This window comes from Nycticebus coucang, chromosome 9, assembly GCF_027406575.1.
Source record: "Nycticebus coucang isolate mNycCou1 chromosome 9, mNycCou1.pri, whole genome shotgun sequence".
Taxonomy (NCBI): domain Eukaryota; kingdom Metazoa; phylum Chordata; class Mammalia; order Primates; family Lorisidae; genus Nycticebus; species Nycticebus coucang.
The window spans coordinates 19,950,703-19,973,573 of NC_069788.1; the positions used below are offsets into that span (position 1 = coordinate 19,950,703).

The 22,871-nt window shown below is 36.4% G+C and overlaps 1 protein-coding gene across 6 annotated transcripts in view; it reads right to left on the reverse strand.

Annotated features, from left to right (window-relative positions):
* PHF3 (PHD finger protein 3) overlaps positions 1 to 22,871 on the reverse strand; it is a 99,771-nt gene that overhangs the window by 31,627 nt on the left and 45,273 nt on the right. For 5 of the 6 annotated variants that reach the window (XM_053601636.1, XM_053601632.1, XM_053601633.1 and 2 more), the window contains 3 exons: positions 18,277 to 18,438; positions 10,479 to 12,267; positions 4,617 to 4,926 (listed from right to left, as the gene is read on the reverse strand). In XM_053601636.1, coding sequence (XP_053457611.1) covers positions 4,617 to 4,926; positions 10,479 to 12,267; positions 18,277 to 18,418 — 2,241 coding nt within the window. In that variant the 5' untranslated portion in view covers positions 18,419 to 18,438. Of the gene's footprint in view, positions 1 to 4,616; positions 4,927 to 10,478; positions 12,268 to 18,276; positions 18,439 to 19,397; positions 19,418 to 22,871 lie in introns of those variants that run through there. The other variant, XM_053601637.1, reaches the window with a different exon arrangement.

The following is a 22,871-nucleotide window of genomic DNA, read 5'->3' on the forward strand; positions in this document are numbered from 1 at the left end:
ATCATACCCTATCGATATATCAAACACCCTTCATTCTTTAACCCAGTAAATGTTTAAATGTTTTAGGATGCACACAAATAGCTTTCGATCACTGGAAAAATGAGATTTACCCTTCATTCAAAAATCTGTTCTTTAAGTACCTATTTTGTGCAGAATACTTAACAGCCTATAAAAGAGAAACAAAGGACATAAAGATCATGTTCTCAATAATATCTTAGAAAGAAAATTAGATATAAAGTAATTAAGAGTTATCTCAGCTGGCTGTAGATATGGAAAAAAGGATTAAATTGTGGAGAAAATATATTTTTCACTATATTTATAAAACAAATGAAGTCATATTCACTTATAAGTGTATCAATTAAGTTCCTGTGTGCTTATTGATCATTTTAATTCCCATGAAGTAGAATTAATCATTAGGGAACCTGCTTACTCTGGTCCTAATTATATCCCATAACGAACAGCTAGTGGGCTTGGTGCCCATAGCACAGTGGTTATGGCGCCGACCACATATACCAAGGCTGGCAGGTTCAAACCTGGCCCAGGCCACCAAAAGCTAAAACAATGACAACTGCAACAGAAAAATAGCCCGTTGTTGTGGTGGACACCTGTAGTCCCAGTCCCTGCTGCTTGGGAGGTTGAGGTAAGACAATCGCTTAAGCCCAAGAGTTTGAGATTGCTATGAGCTGTGACTCCATAGCACTCTACTGAGGGCAACACAGTGAGACTCTGTCTCCAAAAAAAAAAAAGGAATCACTAGTGAAAGTGGAATTTTGAGATTCTTGGAAGAAACTAATTACATTATGCTAATATGTTTTAAAGACAGGAGAAACAACACTGTGTATAGACACCCTTGTACCCATTGGTTTTAAGAGAAAGTACATTAAAAAGTGACTTTTCTATAGATTTGGAATCCTCTAATTTTTTATTAACTTGTCTATATTCTACCTCCCCAACTAGACTTTCTTGAGAAAAGGAATATATTTCTATGTTGTATATCCAAGGCAGGTAGTAATAATATGCTTGGCATACAATAGGAACTCAGTAAATGGTGCAACATTAAAATCTAGGAATAAAAAGTGACATTTGAAAAGCAAATTTCATAACCTAACATCAGACAAGCCCAAATAAGATCCACCAGTTCACATAAAAAAGAAAAGGAAGCAGTGATTGCTTGTTATAGAGTATATATGTATAAAATCGGAATAACCTCAGTTCCTTTTCTTACAAGGAGACTGCATAGAGGCGTTTCTCTACACATTAACAACATTAATGTTTTAAAATGTCTTTTTAAGCAAGATGGAGACAACTGGGCTAAATGACAACACAACAAATTACATTTCTTTTTTAGACAGAGTCTCACTTTGTAGCCCTAAGTAGAGTGCCCTAACATCACAGCTCACAGCAACCTCAAACTGTTGGGCTTAAGTGATTCTCTTACCTCAGCCTCCCAAGTAATGGAACTACAGACCCCCCCCAACACCAAGCTATTTTTTTGCTGTAGTTGTCATTGTTGTTTGGCAGGTCTGGGCCAGGTTCAAACGCCGCCAGCCCTGGTATACGTGGCCAGCGCCCTAACTGCTGAGCTACAGGAGCTAAACCACAAACTGTATTTTTAAATTGTCAAGTACTTGTACACAAGATTAATAGTAATAAATAGATGTTTTCTAAAGACATGCTATACACTATTGCCAATGAGGCCCTTGGCTGTCAATTACTTTGATGCTCATCAAAGCAACATATAATAGCAAGTATCAGACAGAATCTGATTTTCAAAAAGTCTTAGAAGACAAAAAAAATTGGATGCTACAAGGATTTGGCAAACTAGAATTCTATCCAGATTTGCTATACAAAGAATATCTGAAAGAACTGATTTTACAAACAATGGGAAAGATTTTGGAGGAAACGTGGTCTTCAATCTGAATTACCTTCCATTAATGTTGTAGAATGTTGTTAATAGAAAGGTTTCAAAAAACTAAAAAGTTTTCAGAGGTGCAAATCTGGTTGAACTAAAGAACTTTCTAACAATTACAGCTGCTTAAAAACAATGCAGGGCTCGGCACCCGTGGCTCAGTGAGTAGGGTGCCAGCCACATATACCAAAGCTGGCAGGTTCCAGCTCAGCCTGGGCCAGCTAAACAACGACAACTGCAACCAAAAACAGCCGGGCGTTGTGGTGGGTGGATGTAGTCCCAGCTACTTGGGAGGCTGAGACAAGAGAATTGCTTAAGCCTAAGGTTTGAGATTGCTATGAGCTGTTGACGCCACCGGCACTCTACCCAGGGCAATAGCTTAAGACTCTGTCTCAAAAAATAAATAAATAAATAATGGTTTTCAAATATAAGTTAGGTCATTGTGGAGGGTAGGCCCTAAGACAGCAAGGCCCCCACAGCCTGGGGAACATTCAGGGAATGAACCCACCACTGCTTCTCCTCCATTCCCAAAACAGCCATATTCCTTTCTTCGTGCTCCCTCTGCCAGATGTCATAGCTCTTTCTTTGTCTAGTTAACTATGCAGAGACCCTTGTGATCTTTGCCTTCCTACTTCTTGTAATATGTTAATGAAGTTGAGTAGAAACTACTAAGTCACATAGTTCTTGCCTTGTTTTGTCAACTATGCTGAGAACCTCATGATCTTGCTCTTACTTCTTTTTTTTTTTTTTTTTTTGTAGAGACAGAGTCTTACTTTATGGCCCTCGGTAGAGTGCCGTGGCATCACACAACTCACAGCAACCTCCAGCTCCTGGGCTTAAGCGATTCTCTTGCCTCAGCCTCCCGAGTAGCTGGGACTACAGGCGCCCGCCACAGCACCCGGCTATTTTTTTGTTGTTGTTGCAGTTTGGCCGGGGCTGGGTTTGAACCAGCCACCCTCGGTATATGGGGCCAGCACCCTACTCGCTGAACCACAGGCGCCGCCCTTACTTCTTATAATGTTAATGAAGTTGAGAAGAAACCATTAAACAAGATGATTTGTCTTTATGAAAGTCATTTATATTTTCCAATTGTACTCTAAGACTAAAAGTATGTCTTTTGTTTATATTGTCTATGCTACTTCTCGCTAGACAACCCTGTACAGATACTATAAAATAAAGCTGATTTTGTGCTCTGGTGCTGGCTGCAGCCATCAGCTCAGTCGGACCTCCCGATCCCATCTTTTGTTTCTGTGTCTTCTCTTGTACTATATTTTCCTCATTCCCCACCAATTTCACTCTGGGTGGCTCCCCTTGGCTGCGCTGGTTCGCAACAGGTCATCAACTTCCTATAAATGTTATTGAGTATCTTATCAAATCAAAATGGTTGGAATAAAATATTTTTAAAGTTCCTACCAACTCTAAAATTCATGTTGTTGGTTTGGTTTTTTTTTTTTTTGAGACAAGAGCCTCACAATGTCGCCCTAGGTAGAGTGCTGTGACATCACAGCTCACAGCAACCTCAAACTCTTAGGCTTGAGGGATTCTCTTGCCTCAGCCTCCCGAGTAGCTGGGACTACAGACACCTGTCACAACACCCGGCTAATTTTTGTTGCAGTTATCACTGTTATTCAGTTGGCCTGGGCCGGGTTTTAACCCACCAGCCTTGGTGTATGTGGCTGGTGCTGTAACCACTGTGCCACAGGCATGGAACCATGTTCTTTGTTTTTTGTTCTTATACTTGACCATCCATATATATTTGTTGTTAGTATGTTTCTTCTCTAGCAATATGCTATAAAAACAAACTAATGATTAGAAAAGTCACAAATAGGCTCGGCGCCTGTAGCTCAAGCAGCTAAGGCGCCAGCCACATACACCAGAGCTGGCAGGTTCAAATCCAGCCGGGGCCTACCAAATAACAATGACAACTACAACCAAGAAATAGCCAGGCTTTGTGGCGGGGGCCTGTAGTCCCAGCTACTTGGGGTGCTGAGGCAAGAGAATCGCTTAAGCCCAGGAGCTGGAGGTTGCTGTGAGCTGTGATGTCACAGTATTCCACCCAGAGTGACAGCTTGAAGCTCTGTCTCAAAAAAAAAGACAGAAAGAAAAGAAAAGTCACAAGTAATGAAAAGATTGACAACGAGGATTAAAAAAATAATTAGATAAAATGCTGTGTCTCCTTTATACATTTCTTCTCTTAAAGGCTAAATATCTTAAAATTTCTATTTAGAAGGTACTTTCAGAAGATAGCCAAAAATATAAAACCAGGAATAACTGTTAACTTTTTAAGAGAAAAACTATGAGGTGAGTTCTAAGGAAACAAAGTCAGAAGAATTATTTTTCTTCACAGAGATAAAAAATTGCTGTCCTACTTGAAAATAATAAAGTCAAATGGTTAAAGGATTAGGAAATAATTATGCCTTTAAGGCTTTTTTTTTTTTTTTTTTAAAGTTTAGCAAGCATGATTTATACTTAGGACCAAAACACAGACACATTCACAACTACCGAAAGACAGACTAGAAATAGCACATAGAAATAAGACTGTAAGACGTAAGACCTGTATATTCTGAAGAAGTCACTACCTAGTTTTACCAAGATTACCGAAAAAATCTTAAATATGAATCTTTGAAAATATACAATAAAAACTAGAACCTAAAGAGAAACTTCAAAATTCTCATCATCTATAAAAGGTCTTAAATAAAAAACTCACCCGTTTTAAAATTTTGACTTTGTGCCTCACTGTATCATCAACATATTTGCTTTTGTCATTTGTTGTTGTATGTTTTGATAACCCAAGCTTTTCACATTCCATTGTTTTATCTTCACTATGGACTTCAACTGTGGCTTGATTTTCCAAAATATCTGGATCTAGTATTTCAGTCTTTTTATCTTCTTCAGCACAACACTTTACACAAACATATTCTTTGTCTTCCTCTCCCATCTGCTGTGCTTGAGAAAGACTTAACCCAACACAATCACCATGAAACCAGTCATCACATCTCCCACAGCCAACCATAAACCTGGAAAAAAAAAAAAACAAAACAAAACTTTGATATTAAAAAAAAAAAGTCAAAAGTGAGCCTAAATTTTTAATATTTGGCATTCCAACATTTTGCATTTTTTCCATCTGTACGCCTTCTGTAAGCTAAAATGGAGCAAGTTTTCAAAGAAAATAATATTGTATGAAAATGAAACATTTAAACCTCAAATATTTCCCCTCTGGTACGAATAAGAAAATACTGGGGGTGGGGGGGGGGTGTAGAGGGCCAACCAATCAGAAAGAAAATAAAGGATAATTGATCTTTGCCAGCATAAAATACTAAACAGCATAAACAAAGCACAGAATAGCAATTCATTTCTCCACTGTGAAGGGTGGTAAGATTTCTGAAATAATCTGATCACACACAATTCATCAAAGTTATAGCTACATTACCACACACCTGAAATCACACATAAAATTGGTAAGAACTGTTCATCCAACAAATTCCTTTTAAATTATCAAAAAAAAAAAAAAAACAAAAATGCAGTTCATGAACATAATGTTCTCAAAACTGCTTATTAGCCATCCTAACTATATAACTTTAGCCCAATATATTCTAGTTCATATTATTAGTGATTCAGCTGAAAAAACCTTTTCACGTAATCCAGTGTTAAGAACTTCCTTACTGATGCCTGTGTTTCAGATACTTTTCTCAAATAAGTATCATCTTAAAATGAAGATACTAGTGTGATTTTTTTTAATTCCCAATTTCCTTGTTTTCCCTTTCATTTTAGCTAAGAAATTACTTCACTAATAGGAAAAGTACAGGCACATTTGATTTATGACTCTAAAATGAGCTTCCATTGCCTAAAGAGTATCTGTAATTTTCAGAAGAAATAGGTGAGGTGGGGAGAATATCTATAATTACTTTTGAATAAAATGGTAAATCAGATATTATAAGCAGCAATTTAAGGGAGAAATTCTTTTTACATACTTCTTAACCCATTGTCAGGAAAGCTAAAATGCTCACTTCAAATAATCATTCATAATATTTTCCTTCTTCAGGCTAGCAATTCATGGTATGTCTAAGACTTAGCAGATTTAGGTGTGTTCTTTAATGATTTAAAAGGCTTTGTTCCACAGACTACTATTGGTAATAGTAGACCCACCAGCAGTGTCAAACTTTTTTAAAAAGCTAACGGTAATACACTGGTAATAGGGTCAATTCAAAATACACTAGAGGTCCTATTTTAATGTTGGAAATGTAAAATATAAAAATTGTGTTTCAATGTTTACAGGTCTTTTTAAAGTCATAGCAAATACCTTATTCCCCAAAAGTGCACTTCCTTCTCTCCTTCCTCATGTGCTACTACCTTGCCCTATTAATGAGACTGGACTTTTTCCTTTAATTCATCTTTCTTTGCATCATAATGCTTGTGCTAGCTTTATCAGGTTAAGTCTTCATCTCCCCAATGATTCATTTGGTTTTAAAAACAAAAATAATAAACTTGTTCACAAGTCAGGGAAAAAATCTTTCAAACAATGTAATTAATATATTTGCAAGGCAGAAATAGTCTTGTCTGGGTTTGAGATTTTTGATGTATCCATAATATTTCAATGATACAGATAACTCCAGCCAACACACACACAAAACGAAGGTTTGAATAACACCACGTGCTTGGTCTTTCATTTGAAGTTCAAAGTTACAACAACTGCTCCTACTTCTTGAAAGCAGTCGTCCAATATGAGTGCTTTTGAAATACGGAGGGAAAGCTAATGATTCCCGTCCATAATCAAGCTATATTAAGATTTCTTCAGAACAAGTCTAGGCTAGATTTGGTGAGAAAAGATTTAAAAAGCCTAGACTATGCTTTTGTCCCAAATTCAAATCTAAAAATCAAATTATAAAGCATACATTATGGTATTTCCAAATTTTTGTTTGACTCAATCAAGGAGAAAAAAAATCATCAAAATTTTCAAGCAATTATTTCACTATGCCTTTTTCAAGTTTATTTTGGAAAGTCTCAAATTTGAGAGGTTCTGAAAAGCAAATCTCTAGTACCATCTATAGACGGTATCTTAATAATTTAGATTTTATGTAAACAGCAGTTACAGAAAATTTTCTGAGAAATAAATGACATTGATAAAAATAATTTCCCTATGTGAAAAAATTTCTATTTCTAGTTACCCAAAAGTAAAAATATAAATCAATTTTAGGTCTACAACTTAGAAACACTACCAACATTTTATATCATTTTAAAATGTCCTATTATGTAAAAAGAATATATTTTCTTCCTTTTTCAAGCTATTATTTTTTTAATGTGAAGAACAGGGGAGTATGGAAGGAGGGACTAGCTAATAATTACTCTATTTTCTACCCTGTCCTTGAATTTCTGAATCAGGAGGAAAACCCATTTTAAGGAAAACACTAAAACCTAGATGTTAAAGCTGTTACTGCAAAATCAGTGTTACGTGGAGTTTAGCTTAAGATCAATTAACCGGAGCAAGGCAGCATCTGTTAATTGGAAGAGCAGCAATACTGTCCTCTCCATGTGTTCACATTTAAAATAAAAATAAACTAAGCTAGGCCTACTTTGAGACAATTAAAAATTTACAATTCTTAATCTTTATTATTTATGGCACGAGCCAAAAAATATCCTTAGAACATTTTCAGGTTTCTTCAAAGTACAGAGGTAACACTGAAAACTCCTGCTCTTGTCGAATTCATATGTTCACTAACATTGTAGGCGTTACAAAATGGGCATTCACTTCTAATAAGTGTTTCTTGGTAACAGCCTAGACCATGTTATTCAGAATGCGTATGTACTCACTCCACATAGACATTAGATCAGTTTTATTACTATCTAACCTGCAGAGAAAAATACTCATCAACCTAGGCCTTAAAATCCTGAGAAAAACAGAATCATTTATTCTGCAAGAAATTTCCTTCTCAGAAACAATTCTTGTTTGAGTACACGGTAGAAAGCTATGAAGCTAAGAAGCTATTATTTGCTAAAGAAGCTATTTTTTTTTTTTATTTTATCCAATACACTGCTCTACAATTGAGGGCAGCAAAGCACAATGAAAACTAGAAGTACGAGAACCTTCTAGAGAAGTGGAGAAACAGAAACCACAAGGTCCATGACACGGAAAGACTGAGATTTTTTCCTTAAAAAAAGTCAAATGGCTTAAAAGATGTTCAAGTCTCATTAATAAAATAAGTGTTAATCTGTGTTGTTTTTTTTTAATATTCAATGTAACTTTGGTATAAGGCTGAACCAGAAAAATATATAGAGGCAAAAACAATCTGATGTGTTTGCTGACTCTTAAAAGAGTCAATACCTATCATCTTTAGGATATGTATAGAAGTTGGTTATGGTCATGGCAATACCATGAATAAATACCTGTATTACAAAATATAATTTCCAACTGGAAGCACATACAAGGAATCTAACTTCAGCTGTAACGTGTAAAATGCTAGAGAGGTGAAGCAAAGCTGTCACAAATGCTAGAAAGTATGTCATATTAACAAATAGCTTTCAATGTGTCTAATGAATGAAATCAAAGAGAAGGATCAAAATTATTTTCAAACATGCCCTCTCTTAATAAATTCATATCCCTACACAAGGATTAAAACGGGAAAATTACATGCCGCAGGACAGATGCAATTTTGGAGTAAACTCAATGTACACAAACACAATGTTATCAAAAGTAGTAGTGAAGGCTACATAATATGTAAAGGAAAAAAAAACATCAATTAAATAGGCTTCTTTATTTATAAAATTGAAGTAATCTGAAATGCCGCTTCCAATATTAATTGGTTCCAATGTTAATGTATTATTATTCAGGTCAATTACACAGAGTGAAACCCAAATCCCTACACATCTTAACATTCTAAGTCATTTTCCAAACCCGGGCAAAGAAACTCTAGATTCTACAGAGTAGATCCAAAAGGTGCCATAAGGCTTAAAAACAGGGGATTTGGGGGAATGAGGCAGTGGCAGATAGAAACACTAACACCTATTCTTCCTTTTAGGAAAGTAAGTATTGATGTTGGTAAAGTGACAGTCGTCTCTAAGTAAGCTGGGCAAACTCTTGAAGACTGGGGTATCAGAAGTTTATTTTTTAAAAAGCTACATTATAACAGATTTTAACATGGCTTCCACTCTATGCCAAAGTTCTATTTTGGCAACTATTAAGTTAAGGCTCCTATTCCATTTCTCTGGTCAGATGTTAGTGTGATAATTTTTATAAGATTCTAGCAGAGAGAAAAGGGTTGCCATTTAAAACACTTCAGGCCCACTTTAGAATATTTGAGTCAAGTGTTGTATGGTTTTAAAAACCATAAAGAGCATGTAATTAAGGGCAAATACAGGACTGTACTAAAACGAGTCACAATTTTTAAAAACTGGGAATATATGGTTATAAACTAACCCAACACTATAAATAGGCTATGGAATAAATCACAAACGAAGAGCTCCTTTGTGCCATAACCTATTTTTTAAACAGCCCCAACAGTTCCTTCTCATCACCATAATGATCCCCTTCCCTCCAAAAAAAGTGTTACAACAGTTTACTAAATTGTCCCTCCCTAAAGAGTTCCGTTGATGTAATCTAATAGTGCTAGGGAAAGTCACTCTAACATGTACTTTCATGAGTGAGGATAATAATATAATGCACAAGTTATAATATTCTTTTATCATCAGTGTTGATAGACGTTCCAACAGCAATGTGAACACTTGAACAGGATAATCTTGTAGCTGCAAACTTCACTTCATCTCTTGTTCTCCTTTTCTTAAAAAGCTAGCAAAAAATACACTGGAGTTAGGGGGACAGCATCATAAAACTATAAAACACTGAATCCTAAGAAAAGAATAAAAAGCAGTGCTAAAAATCAAGATCACCTCTAAAATTTTTAAAGATTAGAATTAACAAAAAAATTCTTCAAATCACTAAAACATTGAAAAAAGAAGTACATGTTGTCACTATTTCATGTTACATACAAAATTCACCTGGGTAATTAACAGTTGTTTAGTTATCAAATTTCATTCCAAGGTCAAGTTTAAGAGTTATTAAGTGATGGTATTAAGTCTTTAATTTGCTACATTTTACCCCCCAGGAAAAAAAAAAAAAAAAAACCAACTCCACTCCCAAAAAAGCTTCAAAAGAAAAATAGAATTTTCATTATGACCTTCATATTTTATTACTAGTTCTTCTTAGGCCAAATAAAATGATATATAATTTACACACCCAAAGCAGCATAACAATTTTCTTATCAGTAAGTTTTTGTTTTTTCCTTTTTTTTCAGATGCAACAACTAAATTACACTCTCTAACTGGTTACAATGACAAAACATTTTCATATATGTCAGCTGTTGGTCACATTATACTTTTTATAAATGTTCTGGGTTGATATATTTGTAAATTCAGTGGTTCCATCTATCATTTATCCAGGGTTGATGATGTATTTTTATTTGTGGAAGTCTTTGTGTGTTAAATAATTTCTTTCTATAAGAAAGTTCTCATGCTAATCCCACCCCAAAGAAGTAATTTCTCTTCAATGCACACATCACTCATACACACCCACACACACCTGTTGCCATGTGGTTTTTTGCAAAACCCACACTGCTTGCTGGGAGTCCACATATATTTGCTTTCAAATGAGGAGCTATGATCAGAACCTTCTCTTTTTATGGTAGCAATGTTGTCTGGAATAAACAATGGTGGCTCATCCAAAGAAAAACTTCTGCTGCTTCTCCTTTGGCGGGGTTGTAGGTTCTTCTCAGGTTTTTTCAGTTTCAGTTTATCTTCCTCTCTAAAATGTTCAACACCTAGATGTTCAAGCTCTTCCTTCACATGACTATTAGGTTTCATCGCTGGGGCCTGCTGCTGAGGCTTATGGCACTGTTTCTGGCTGGAATGTAGTAAATGTCCAGTTTGCGCAGGATGATGAGGCTCTTTAGAGCAACCAGGGTGACCATGCGGCTTATCACTCAAAGAATGAGTTAAGGGTTTGGAAATCTGTACTAAATTTTGATCCTGTAGTGTTTTTTTTAGTATAGAATGAGTTTGGTTTTTTATGGATTTAACCCCAGAATTGCAACTCTGAATTTTTGGCTCCTTATCAACCTGTTTTTTCCTAACTTTGACTCTATGAAAATTTTGCTGAGCTCTTGGTTCATTAGCATTTCGTTTCAAACTTTTGACATTAACTTTAGTTCTGTTCTGCAATACTTCATGCTTCACTGAAACAATTTTCTTGGGAGTATCTGTGGTCATGTTTTGTCTAGAATGAATTACAGTTTTTGTGTGTTTTGACTTTATGTTTTTCAACTCTATGTAAGAAGCATTACTTGTCTGGCTGTTTCCATCATCTGGGAGGTTTGATGTTTCATGAGAATCCATTTGAGGACTTTCAGTAACAGCCAACTGTTTTGCATTTGGGTCAAGCACATCACAAACAGTAGTTTCTAAAATATTACTTTCTTGTTCAGAAGTGCTAGTATCAACCACCTCTAAGTTTGATCTAGTAAACTCAGTGCTCTGCAACTGTTTATTAGACTCTGTATCTTCGCAATAACCCAATGGTTCCATTTTATTTCTTTGAAGGGAGTTCTCAGCCTTATCATCAGAAACATCCACGGTAGTCTTCAATTCCAAATTACATTCAGTAACTTCATCTACAGAACTAGACACACCTGTAAGGTTCTTCTCTGTCTCATTTGGATTTGTACAAGCAACATCACCAGAAATACCAGCAGAAGATCCAGGTTCCTCAATAACTCGATCATCTTCATGAGATAATTTTACTGTCTCCTTTGAGCCTTGTTCAACTTTTCCCTTTGCTATCATTTCTTCAACAACAGCCTCATCCATTTTACCTGAAATGGAATCACTCCGTTCATGTTCTTTATCTGAAAACTTAAACAAAGGGCTACTAACAGTCTCAATTTTACATTCCATCAAAGCTTCATTTTTCTTTTCTGCAACAGTAACACAAGTCTCTGAAAGAAGTGGACAATTCAATTCATGAGATGCCACATGTGCTTCTTCCTGATTATTACACTCATGTTTAGAATCTAATCCAATTTCATTCTTCATTTCAAGAGAAGATGACAATGACACTGAAGACTGACTCGGAGACTCTGATACTTCTGGTACTGCTTCACCTTGCCCACTGTGTCGGCTGCCCCTTCTGTTCTCTCTCTGGTACTCGGGTTTCAGTGATGTACAAACTTCTTCTTTAGTCTGACTTCTTTCTGGTTGTCTCACCCCTGCTTTAGGGGTAGACGCAGTCTTCCCAGATGCTTTTTTTGTGTTACTTAAAGGTGCTGCATTTGAGCGCTTGGCAATAGTGCTTTGTCGTAAACTTCTTACTTGCTCTATCACAGGGAAAAAATAAAAATAAAAACAACTTTTAGCTATTATACCATGTGTTTTTATTTCAATACAATTCAGAACATATCACTTTATCATTCTGAGCTATAAAATTTGCTCATTTCAACAAAAATGTACTCACAATGGTGATTATAATATACATTAACATACATATAAATTTAATGTATGTTAAATTTTTCTACTTATCAAAACTTTCTCTGAATTCTGGCAGTAGGAAAAAAAAAAACCTCTGTAAAATTTAGAGTAATATTATACCTTACTCCAAGAAAATGTTTTCATCAAGTTTCTTAGCCATAAGAAGTAACTTCGGAGTAAAATAAGTAAGATAAGCTTCCTTTATCATTAATGCCTATCTTAAAGAAAAATCATCATGTATTTTTAAATATTAAATATTTCTAAATATATAAAGTATATTCCTATATATAAAACCAAATAAATTCAGTAAATTTAGTAAAATGTGAACTACTCATCAGAAACAGGATCTCTGCCAGTTTTAAGATAAAGCTTCAAATGAACTCTAACTCCTTTATCAATGTAATTCCCTTTACCACCATTTTAGCATTCCCACTAGTCCTAAGAAACGACACATTATCTAAAATGCCACACAAAGATCACCAAAAAATAAATTAGAATGTAAAAAATTTACATCCAAGAAAATGTATCATAAGGCAAAATAAAGTATGAAAGTAATTTAATAAAGCTTCCCACTTTTAACAATGCTCCTAATAAAGAATCCCCTTTCCCTGCCCTGGTACATCCCCCTTGAGGGAAGGAGAAACACAAAGTGAAAAGAACTGGAAAGAAAAGTGAGCTAAATAATCGACTAAGCAGGCTCAGCGCCTGTAGATCAGTGGCTAGGGCACCAGCCACATACACCAGAGCTGACGGGCTGACTGGTTTGAATCCAGCCCAGGCCTGCCAAACAACAATGACTACTACAACCAAAAAATAAAAATAGCTGGGTGTTGTGGTACATTCCTATAGTCCCAGCTACTTGGGAGGCTGAGTGAAAAGAACTGCTTAAGCCCAAGAGTTTGAGGTTTCTGTCAGCTGTGAAGCCACGGCACTCTACTGAGGGCAACAAAGTGAGACTCTGTCTCAAAAAAAAAAGAAAAAAATCAACTAAGCAGAGAAACAACCCACTAATTGAAATTTATCACTGAACTGGAAGAACCTTATAAAAGGTAAACATCCTCATTAACCTAGAACAATTCTAGGTGATGTATATAGTTCTAGCATAATTATTAACAATACTCTTTTTCACTCTCATTACGTGTCCCAGTTTGGACAATAAATTATACAGTCACCCTCAGCTTGGGACCCTTTCTAATTTCCCCAGGACTTAGCACAATTATCATCTGGACATTAGGTAAGTACTCAACAACTTTTAAGTATTTTTTGGTGGATTATGAACTGTTTACCACGTGCTATGTATTAAGGAACTAAATTTTTAATAAAATTTTGTTTCAATGTTTAGATGAATGTTAAAGCTTTAATGACAGCATGTAGTAATTTACAGTTCTACTTTAATCGTCCTTGAAATAAATGAAGAAATTTTAGCACCCATTACTCATTAATAATTTAAGAACTTTTAATACTCAGCAGTTGCTAAAAATTACAAAGGAATAGCATATTCAACTGCAAAGTTATTCAAATAAAAAACTGTCTTTCAGGCTATGCATGGTAGCACATGCCTGTAATCCTAGCCCTCTGGGAGGCCAAGGCAGGTGGAATGCGTGAGCTCAGAAGTTTGAGACCAGCCTGAGCAAGAGTGAGAACCTGTTGGGTGGCACCTGTGGCTTAAAGAAGTAGGGCGCCGGCTCCATATACCAGAGGTGGCGGGTTCAAACGCAGCCCCGGCCAAAAAAAAGACTCTAAATATATCCAGGCGTTGTGGCGGGCACTTGTAGTCCCAACTACTTGGGAGGCTGAGCAACAGGATCCCTTGAACCCACAAGTTTGAGATTGCTGTGAACTATGATATAACAGCACTCTACAGAGGGTGACAAAGAGACTCTGCCTCAAAAAGAAAAAATTGTCTTTCAATAGTAACTTATTAAAGCAAAGGATAAAGTCACTTTTTCTGCAAACAAGAGCCACTTTTTCTGCAAATTTTGAAAGCCAAACAAGAGAGGATTAAACTCGCTGACTGCCTGACAAAGACAAGGCAATTAAAAAAAAAAAAAAAAAAAAAGGAAATCATGTAGGAGACCAAAAAGTGACAAACACAAGCTGGCAGTATTAGCAAAAGCTAACAGCACTAATGCCACTAGAGCATTAGGAATGGGTGACCTCAGATGATTCTACAGTGGAAATGAAGGTAGGTGGTTAAAATCAGGATAGACTTAAAGCTCTTTAAAAGCAGCAGTTAGATCCTCTTCTCCCCTGGTCTCCTGTTGGGCAATGGCCTTTCCCTGGTCCTAACCCCAAACTGATGGTTTATTCCAGGGGTCCTCAAACTTTTTAAACAGGGGGCCAATTCACTGTCCCTCAGACCACTGGAGGGCCGGACTATAGTTTAAAAAAAAAAAACTATGAACAAATCCCTATGCACACTGCACATATCTTATTTTGAAGTAAAAAAACAAATACAATCACACCGCCTCATGGGGCCCGCGGGCTGCAGTTTAAGAACCCCTGGCTCAGAGTAAAACAGGGTCTCTAGATAAAGAAGTATCAGGCACAGTTGAGAGCAGCAGTAAAGTACACTGGAATTTGTCAAATTAAGTCAATCTGTATATACCGAAAGCTAAGAAGCCCCAGTCAGCTTCTCTCAAAGGCTCCCATAATACACCAGCAATCTAATGAAGACTGTGAAGAAAACCTAAATTCAGATTAAGGGTTCTACCAAAAAACAGCAGTCAGATCACTCTACAGTGTGATACTCATAGTTAGTAAAACACAACTTACACACTTAGAAGTTCCACAAAGTTTTAGCTCCCTACCATTAAACATGAGCAATGATCAAGATCAAATATTTCAGGAGGCCAAAAACGTTTTTTAAAAAAATTACTTTTATGCGGCACCTGTGGCTCAGTGAGTAGGGCGCCGGCCCCATATGCAGAGGGTGGCGGGTTGGGTCCCAGCCCCAGGCCAAACTGCAACAGAGAAAAAAAAAAAATAGCCAGGCATTGTGGCGCGCGCCTGTAGTCCCAGCTGCTCGGGAGGCTGAGGCAAGAGAATCGCGTAAGCCCAAGAGTTAGAGGTTGCTGTGAGCCGTGTGACACCACAACACCCTACTGGGAGTGGTACAGTGAGACTCTGTCTCTACAAAAAAAAAAAAAAAAAAAATTACTTTTAAACAGACAAATAGATACTACAGAAGAAGATAAAAACTTTTTAAAATACCATTCGTATCTTTATTTAAAAAAAAAAGATTGGCTCGGCACCAGTAACACAGTGGTTACAGTGCAAACCCAGCCTGGGCCAGCTGAACAACAATGGCAACTGCAACAAAAAATAGCCCCGTGTTGTGGCAGGCGTCTGTAGTCCCAGCTACTTGGGAGGGTGAGGCAAGAGAATCGCTTGGGCCAAAGAGTTTGAGGTTGCTATGAGCTGTGATGCCACAGCACTCTACTGAAGGTGACATAGTGAGAATCTTTCTCAAAAAAATAAGTAAAAATAAAAAAAAAATTGATGGGTACTCTTTTCACACACAAAAAGAGACATTCAGTGTCTAGCATATGAATGGGCTGTGTGCTAAGATTTCAGAGCCTTAGTTGACCACAACACACACACACACACAAAGACCATTCTATTCTTGCCCATGAAACAAGAACAGAATGCTATAAGAAAAAGGCCATTCCCAGAAGCAGCATCTGTGGCTCAGTGGGTAGGGTGCCTTCCTCATATACTGAGGGTGGCGGGTTCAAACCCGCCAGATAAAACAGCAACAACAACAACAAAAAAAAAATGGGCGTTGTGGCGGGTACCTGTAGTCTCAGCTATTTGGAAGGCGGAGGCAGGAGAACTGCTTAAGCCCAAGAATTGGAGGTTGCTGTGAGCTGTGACGCTATAGCACTCTGCCGAGGGCGACAAAGTAAGACTCTGTCTCAAAAAAAAGGACATTCCCAAAAACATACAAAAAAGGAACATTTAACAATCAGAAGTACAAAACTTGGTGGAAATGCTAGAGGATAAATAGAAAATTTTAACAAGTAAAGGAAAAGGATAAAGTGGTAGAAGGTAGGAAAGATAAGAAAAAGACAAATTAACAATTCCAGAAATCAAGAGCTAAGAAAATAAGAGAAATTAACAATAAAATAATTCAAGAAATTCTCCCAGAAGTGAACAATAGTTTTCAGACTAAAAGGATCTACTTACTGAGAGCACTTAGCCCAATACATAAAATATACCCACACCAAGATAGATTATCATGAATCAAAACGCAAGAGCTGAAGAGAAAGATGCCACAACTTTAAGAAAGTAGATATATGTCCCCCCTCAAAAAAATAAAAATAAGCTGAACACTAAAGTTAGAAGAAAATAAAACATCCTCAATATTTATGAAGGAAAATTATTCCCAACCTTGAATTTTATGTCCAACCAGCCCATGATTCCAGAGTCAAACAAAATTAAATATAATCACAGACTAGTAAGGCTCAGAAAGAATATCTCAATGGTCCTTTTCTCACAAAACTAGTGGAAGAAGTGTATCACTAAAATGGAAGAGTTAGGCTCGGTACCCATAGCAAAGTGGTTACAGCACCAGCCACATGCACCGAGGCTGCAGGGTTGGAACCCAGCCCAGGCCTGCTAAACAACAATGACAACTGCAACAAACAAATAGCTGGGCGTTGTGGCGGGCGCCTGTACTCCCAGCTACTCAGGAGGCTGAGGCAAGAGAATCGCTTAAGCCCATGAGTTTGAGGTTGCTATGAGCTGTGATGTCAAGGCCCTCTATTGAGGGCAACATAGTGAGACTCTGTTTCAAAAAAAAAAAAAAATGGAAGAGTTAAACTAAAAAAGGGAGAGGGAGAGAAACTACAAAAAAATACAAAGCACAGACTCTGCACAAGAATGGGAAAGAGACTCCTAAATAACAACCATGCATCAGGCTTATAGGGCTAACTAGCCCACACAGGACCAAACCAGAAGGCTCCAAGAGACAACGTCTTCAATAAAATAATAGAATATCTGATGTGCACAAACATATTAAGGAAAGATTTTAAATAACTGGCAGAGCAGTTGGGGTGTTCACTGCTGGTATGTGCACAGTAAACCGAGCAAATGAAAAACAAAAACAACTAACTGGAAAGATAAAAAGCTACATAAGAAAAGATACCATACTTCATTGAATGGATCATCTCCTTAGCATATATGGGAATAGTAACATAAAGAAATGCTCCAATAAAATTATATGATGGAAAAATGAGAAAATGTTAATTTGTGTGATGAAAACAAGAAGAGGAAAGAAAATTTTGATTATTCAGAGAGTAAAGTCAACAGGTAAATACCTAAATCACAATATATGGCTCAGCAACTGTAGCACAGTGGTTACAGCACCAGCCACATACACCAGGTCTGGCGGGTTCAAACCCGGCCCGGGCCAGCTAAACAATGAACTGCAAGAAAAAATAGCAGGGGGTTGTGGCTGAGGCAAGAGAATTGCTTAAGTCCAAGAGTCTGAGGTTGCTGTGAGCTGTGACACCACAGTACTCTACTGAGGGTGACACAGTAACACTCTGTCTCAAAAAAAAACACCTAAATCACAATATAAAAAACTAGCAATATATGCATGTTACCTAGATAAACAGAAGTAAACACCAAAATCAATTAAGAAAAGCAGCTAAAAGAGTTAACAGTGATTTCCTCTGGGTAAAGGATAGTGGGTATTGGAAACTTATACAACAAATTGATAAACTCTCAAAATCGATTATTATCAAAACGCTTACTTACATTAGCAAACAGTAACCTGCTCAGTAAGTTTACAACCTAACACATCTGTCCCTATTATCTCTGATTTAGTAGCCAGGCCTTTTTGGAAGGATTACCTTGTGCCATTAAACGAGGTGACTTTCTTGGTGATCTCACTGAATTTTCTTCTACTTTGTCCCTCAAATTCCTGTTAGGTAAAACCAGCTCTTCTTCATCAATGGTATCATTGCCACTTTCTTTAACAACTCCTTCATCCATAATATCGTCAAGACCAACAACTAGAATAAAACAAAACAATAACAAAAACAAAATAAATTTTTTAAAAAATTGTGTTAAGTATTTAAAGGCAATACAGAAAATAATGTGAGACCATTTTAATGTAATACTACAAAGTCTTAAAAATCTACGTTTATTCCCACCCAAAATGTGAAATTGCCACTATTAAGTTTCCAAATTAATTTTATAAACATGTACTTTGTAAGGTAATTAATAAAAGTGTTAACTATAATCATTTTTAATCTGACCTCAACTATCACTCTCATTTATTTGCTGTCCACTTGTGAATATTATATGCTACACGTGGAGTACTCAATTATCCCAATTTTAGTTAAAGTAGTACAAATGAGTTCCATGTCCTAAAAAGCTTGATTCCAGGTTTATGCCAGAAGCAAAGTTTCTAGTCTGAGATCCTACTACCTTATGCTACTGAGATTTTGAGATCCTGAGATCCTACTGCTTTGTGTGTAGCAATGCATATGCACTGTTGAGTGGTATCTGCACTGCCGCATCGCCCCCCAAAAGAAGAAAATCACAGAGAAAAAAAATGAGAAACACAACGTGACTTCCCCTTCCCCCAATGCTGGAGAAAACAGTAGGTGTCTAATACAGCCATATAATTACATTACCTTCTCCGAGGAGAGAGAGAGACATTTATTTAATTTGGGAGGGATGGAGAGAATGAAAAAGGAATCAGGAACATTGAAGGAAATATTAACACTGTACTCATCTTGTCCTTAGGTTTATATTTCTATATAGGGCAAATGTCACTTTATTAGCCAACATGTATCAATAACTCTAAATGTACAACTGTATGAAATCTTGCAAAGGAATGTGATTGTTTAGAACAGAAGGTCTGGATTCAAATCTCTGCTAGAACATTTAAATAAAACTTGATCAAGTCACTTAACCTCTCTCAGTTTATCTCTAAAAGGAGAATAACAATACCTGTCCTACCTACCTCACAGGGCTGTTGTGAGGATCAAGTGAGATGAAGTATGAGAACTCACTCTGTAAACTTTAGAGCACTACACAAATGTTAGTTATTATCTTCATCCTACGGGTTAGAAGGAACCTCAAGAAGTTATCTAGTCCTCATCTTTGTATCCAAGTAGAACTTCATTTAAAAGAGCTCAACAAGATAGTGGTCTATCCTAAAATTTAAAGAGAACAAAATTCTTCATAAATATACTTTTAAATGATACAATCTTTTTGAAGAGCAATCTGACAACAAATATTGAATCATGAAACTGCTTGTATACTTTGACCAAGATAAATTATAAAGAATAGAAGAAAGAATGAACTGTGAAGAAAATGCTGGCCAGAAAATATAGTACGATACTTGTTAGAAATAAACAAAAGGCATGTGTATGTACATTCAGACAGACACAAAAAAAGACAGGCAGGGCACATGACAATTGTAACTAATAATAAGTACTAATTCTTATCTATGAAAGGTAATAACGTATCTTTCTTTAATTTTCAAATGTTCTGCTATAAGCATATATTACTTTAAAAAATACAGGTTTTTAACCACTATGCTATACATTAGAAGTTTAGAGAACATACTTTAAGAAACTTAATCAAGATTAATTTAAAATATAATTAAGGTAGGGACAGGTGGGAAATCCAGTTAACCTATTCTACCATGAAAGAATACTCAAGTTAACCACACATTCACACACAATCTCAAAATTTTAATACAGAGTGCCCATAAAGTTTGTGTGTGAACTTTATGGTCACACTGTATTAGATTAGCATGTCTACTATGTTCACTTACAAAAGCAAATTTTAAGACTACTTTTCATTAACTCTGCATAAAAGCATACATACATGCATTACAAAGATGCAGAGATAAACATAAACAGGAAAAAATACAACAAACTGCTACCAGTGATTATCTCTAATGACACAGTGTATAAGGATTTTAATGTTGCTGCTGTTGTTTTTCAATGTTCGTTATAATTTCTCTCAGTTTTCCAAATTTTCTACAATGAGCATGTATTTTATATTGTAATCAGGAAAGTAAGGAACAATCCAAAAGAGGAAAATAGTCCTGGAAAAAAGCCTGATTAATAGCATTTGTTGGCTATGAAGGAATGAAAAGGTATGTTGTGAATGCTAGAGCTGTACTGCAAAGCAGAATCAACAGGATTTAGCAAACCAAATCTAAAGGTCAATGATCAGATTTCTTAATTATACTATTTCCTAGCAGTATCTGACATAATTGATCCTTCTTCCCTGCTTGCATCCCCTTCTCCTCACCTTGTTTCTGGAACATGATTCCCTCCTGTTTCACTAACCACTTTCTCAACAGCCTATGATAAACTCTCCTGCCTTAGATGTGTCTACATGTAACTGGGCCCAATGGTTCAGTTCTCCCATCTCTCTTCTTTACCTACACTCATACTCACTCATCCCTACATGATCTCATCCAGGCTTATCTATACTCCAGTGACTCCCAGAGTTACTTTCTCCTCCTCAAGCTCACACATGACTTTCAGAAAAGTACAAGTTGACAGTCTATTAGGTTGTCTAACAAACTCCAAATCACCATCATCTCTCATTCAGATTATAATGTAAATAGCCTCCTGGTGATCCACCTGTCTCCATTGCCACCCCCTCTCTGCACAATTTATCCCCCACACAGTCATCACTGTCATCCTCCTAAAATATTAAGTTAGATCACATTACATTCTTCTGTTCAAGACCCTCCAAAGCGTTCCCAACACATTTAAACTTAGATTTTGAGTCAAAATTCCTCACCAGGGCCCTTAACAAGCTCTTTCCATGCCAACTTCTCTGACTTCATCCCTAATCACGCTGATTTACTCTGCCCTAATCACACTGGCTTTTTCTTCATACCAGGAAGCATAAGCCCATCTCAGAGTCTCTGCACGTGGGTAGTTGCTCTGCATAAAGGCTTTTCTCCCAGATACTCATATAGCTAATCTCACTCCATTCAATATCACTTTCTCAGAGAAACCTTCCCTAACCACCATATGCAAAACAGCACACACTCTCATTATTAACTACTGACCCTTAGCATATTTTAACCTTTAATGTTTCACTATATGATAGTAATATCTGCTTATTGATGGTCTTTTCCAATACAATGTAAGCTTCAAAAGTCAGAGAATCTGTCTCTTATTCTTGGCTGCATTCCCAGAACCTAGAGTAACAACCTGATATATAGCAGGTACTCCAGAACGATTTACTGAACAAAAGAATAAGAGGAAAAGATGATTTAGGAAAACTGAAACCTTGATAAGTGAGAGAAAATGGTTCTATTAAGCTGAAGAGAAGTTGAAAAGGGAGAGAAGTTGAAAACAACAAATTTGGCAGATAATGACTTTACTTTTAGATATATTGATGACATGAAAAAAGAGCAGGTAAACTTAGCATCAAAATACTACATCACCACAAAAAGAAGGGTAAGGAGAATTTGAAGGAGGGGAGGATCAGGAAGGTTAACTGCCTCAGAGAGAAGAAATAAAAAAGCCAGTAGTTTCATACACTGAACCAGAGGGTCAGAAGATAAAGGCATTAAGAAGTGATAAAGTGATGAATGCTAATAACAAGTCTTTTTTATTTTTAAGCTATTTAATAATTAAAGAAAGAAAAGGCAGACAATTAGCTGAAAGAGGTTAAAGGGACAAAAGATGGCTTTTCTATAAAATGAGAGATGAGAAAGACAGAAGGGAAGAAAATTGAGATAGGGACAATACCCTTTACAAAAAGAGAGATGAATGAGGGAATAGAAGGCAAAAGAGAATAGGGCATAAAAGAGAAGGGGAGAGAGGGAAGAGGACGGGAAAATTAACAGACATCTGACATGTTTTAGATGCTGGAAAATAACTGGAAGGTAGTGATAATGCCTTGAGATTACACATCATCCATAAACAACTTAAAATCAGAATTAACACTGTATTTAACATTTTCTCAAAGGTGAGATTTCCAAAAACAGATCTGTTTCTGTATACACACACACCCCACCAAACACAGATCCTTCAACTCAAAAAGCCCATCTCTAAACTAAATCAAGTTCTATACTGCCTCCAAAGTTTCTAGACTCTCATGCTGAACAAGACCCCCCAAACTGAAGCACCTCCAGTAATACTTTCCCCTTCCTCCCACATTCCAGAACTAGGTGTCATTCTTATTTTGAAATCTTTTTTTCCCCTAAAATCTGATCCTTAATGCCAACTGTATAATAGAAGAAATAACTGACCTAGAAGTAGTTGGGCTGAGTTTGACGTTTACATTGCCACATAATTAACATTCCAAATATGAAGAGTTCTCTACCGTCCCTGATTTCTAATTCCCTCTTGTGTGGTGTGAAAGTGATTATTTAAGCCAATCCCTATTGTTGAGATATGTAATAAATCTAATTTTAAATGGTTCTGTTATCTATGATCATACTCATCAGAAATCT